This window comes from Saccostrea echinata, unplaced genomic scaffold (genome assembly GCF_033153115.1).
Source record: "Saccostrea echinata isolate AGI-Se365-2 ecotype Australia unplaced genomic scaffold, CSIRO_AGI_Sech_v1 ptg000060l, whole genome shotgun sequence".
Classification (NCBI taxonomy): domain Eukaryota; kingdom Metazoa; phylum Mollusca; class Bivalvia; order Ostreida; family Ostreidae; genus Saccostrea; species Saccostrea echinata.
Window position 1 is genome coordinate 1,930,377 of NW_026889809.1, and position 3,264 is coordinate 1,933,640.

The 3,264-nt window shown below is 37.0% G+C and overlaps 1 protein-coding gene across 1 annotated transcript; it reads left to right on the forward strand.

The window, feature by feature from the left end:
* Nucleotides 1-284: 284 nt before the first annotated feature.
* LOC133174909 (uncharacterized) lies at nucleotides 285-2,321 on the forward strand. Its single transcript, XM_061310003.1, has one exon. It carries the CDS (start codon nucleotides 285-287, stop codon nucleotides 2,262-2,264), a length of 1,980 nt encoding a protein of 659 aa, XP_061165987.1. The 3' UTR covers nucleotides 2,265-2,321.
* The last annotated feature ends 943 nt before the right edge of the window (nucleotides 2,322-3,264 follow it).

Genomic DNA, 3,264 nt, shown 5'->3' on the forward strand with positions numbered 1-3,264 from the left:
AGGCTTAAGGATTTACAATGGCGGCTAAGCATTAAAGGTATCCAGACAATGGAATAAAAACAAGGTAATGTACACACTGTAGTTGTATATCAGGTCAAATTTAATTTAATTTAAGCCTTTGATTTAACTAATTTAGTAAACTCTAAACAACAGTTTTGAAAATAAACAAACCGTTACCGTTAATGAAATAATTTTTTGACATGTTTGATTACAAAATAGACATCTGAATATCAACGTGTAAATTTGGTGTATATGCATGTTATATGATTTTTTGTTCATTCAGGATGACACAGCGCGTTGTACAGAACATAGAAAACGACTATCTCATCTGCAGTATCTGCTTGGGACGCTATACTGACCCCCGAATACTTCCCTGTGGACATACGTTCTGTAGACAATGTCTCTCCGATTACATTCAGCAAACAGTCCTTAGTCCTAATACACGAACTTTGAAATGTCCCATAGATCGGGGCTTCGTCAGCGGGCCGGGATCAAATATACACACCCGGGAATGGGCCTCTTCTTTCCCAGTGGACCAGTTTGCCTTAAATCTTCTCTCCATCGTCAACGAACAAGAACGAAGCGGGAATCAGGTATCTACAGATAACCTACCAATCAATCGAGGGCCTGGGCCTCCCCCCTCCGGGACTTCTCCCAATTTCCAGACATGCTCTGTCCATAATGGACGCTTAATGGAGTACTTTTGTATTGGATGCAATGAACTTGTCTGTGCTCAATGTGCAATCGATAATCACAGAACACGAAGGTGTGATTGTCTTTCTTTTGAAGATGCAGTTACTAGACTTCAGCCAAAGGCAAATTCTTTACATGTTCGATTTCAAAATTTAATTTTTCGTGCTCAACAGTTAGTACAATATGGTTCACCAGAGCACAACAGTTTACAACAAGCCAAAAGTAGAGCAATGGAAAGTTTAACAGATATAGAATCAAATATAAACCGTTTCTCACAAATATGTTTTCAAAATGTGGAAGACTTACGTCAAGAAATCGCTTTTGCAGGACAAGAATTGCCCTCGGAATCACGTCAGCTAGCGGTGCTTTATGATAAAATACAAGACACAAAACTAACATTTGATAATATTCTGAGCACGAATTCGACTCTAGATATCCTTAACACATATCGAAGAATAGAGTCACAAGCAAATGAATATGATCGCTCCTTAGCTTCCACCACACAAAGAAACCCTCGATATATCGAAATGTCCGATCATACCACCTTCTCTCGATTTCTAAATAATCCTCCGCCATTGGCCTCGCTAAAAGTCAAATATCCAAACAGAAGAGAACATCAACAAAATACAATCTCAGGCAATGATGACGTAGAATTCACAGCAGTGTTATCGCCTTCAACAATACCTTCCCAAAACCAAAACTCTGGTAATCATAGGATATTAACCTCAACAGTGCGAGGACAGAGATCAACTCGAAACCATCCTGGTCAGACTCGAAGCAAAAGTAAATCTGTAATTAATGTCAAAAATCCACAAGAAGACACCACAACGTGGCATTTGAATGGAATAGTCTTCATAGGGTATCATGTGCTAGTCATTGATTCATACAATAACATGTTACGAAAATGTAGCATTGCAGGAACGTTCACCACTCATGAAACTTTGCCCATAGAAGGACCAACGAGTATCACATTAATGGATAACCCGACAGAGGTAGCAATATCCCAGCCTGAGAAAAAACAAATTGTTATAATTAGTACCGACCAGGAACTAGCGATAAAGGAAACGATTCGAACAAATAAACCGTATGATGTTATTTGCTTACACCAAAGGACAAACTTTGTTACATGCAGTTTTAGAGGAGCCAAATGTATTGATATCATCAACAGAGTCGGTCGTGTTCAGATCTCGATAGAAAGGTCTCGGATTTTACGTGACCCTCGGTATCTCACAGTGACACGTGAAGGCTTAATTGTAGTCAGTGATAATGAATTACGTCGCGTGATATGCATGAATTCAGAAGGACAGGTACAATGGACGCACACTCCGAATGGGTCACCTTGGGGTGTGGCTTCTGATAAAATGGGCAAAATCTACGTTTGTTTGGATAACAATGATGTTCAAACACTTTCAGATGATGGACATGTGATTGAAGAGAAATTCTTGTCTGCAAGAGATGGGATAAAGATGCCATATGCTATTTGTGTTAGATCACGGCAACTTGCAATTACCGAGTTCGGGTCCAGTTTATTCACTCCAAACAGTCCTTGGGTTCACATCATATCAGTTTAGCTGAAGGGCGGAATGGTGCTATTTGTCAGTCATTTTCTTCCAGCTTTTAATTTAAGAAGACATATTATTAAACATGACATTGCAATCGATGTGATATTAAAGACTGAGTAAACAAGGAATTTGAAAAAGAAAATTGTCCTGACATAGAGAAACGCCAACTTAACTTCTATCTACAATATTTACCCATCAAATTAAACTTATCTTTTTGATATTACGTAATATATTACTTGGCAAACATTTACATTTATTCTCACAACCAATTGATGATGTTTTCATTCTAAATTGCATATCAATTTCTTTATCTAGGGGATAAATTGCTAGAAGGTTTATGTTCTAATTGGTACGTTGTGTTGTGATTCCTCATTGAATGCAGATTAATACGAAGAATAGGCAAAAGGCGGCATCTTTGTAGTTAAATACAATGTATTATGCAAGTAATGATAAGCATATATAAAATGTTATATAAAAATAAGAAGTATTTTCTTCTAATTGTGGAAGTTGAAAATATTTGATGTAGGAGAATGAGTAAAAAATGACTACAAAGTATTTCTAGAGGTTGTTTCTAATAACACATCGTGTTATGGCTACTAAGTATATGAAGTGTTTATCATTACATTGTAGGGACCCTGTGGAATGAATTGACTTTTATTATCTCTTTTTTGATATTCAGGTTCTATCATCGTTAGGTCATTGCTTTAATATATTGCTTACTGTTCGTTATTTCCATATTTCACTAAATTTTACCTTGGAATACTCCTTTTACATGATTAATACATAGGGCTCGCGGTGGGTTTGACGGGTTAACAGGGGATGCTTACTCCTCCTAGGCACTTAATCCATTTCTGCTGTTTCAAGGGTCCGATTTCTTGCCTCTTTCATGATTTGTTTTGTATATATGAGATTGGTCATTGTTCATTATCTAAGCCTCTTACATATTAGAGAAGTTTTGTTGGCATATAAAATATAGTTTTCCTTCCAAATCTGTGTTAACTATCAGTGT

Coding starts and splice junctions, on each gene's coding strand:
- LOC133174909 (XM_061310003.1), top strand. CDS start 285: ATGACACAGCGCGTTGTACAGAACATAGAAAACGACTATCTCATCTGC.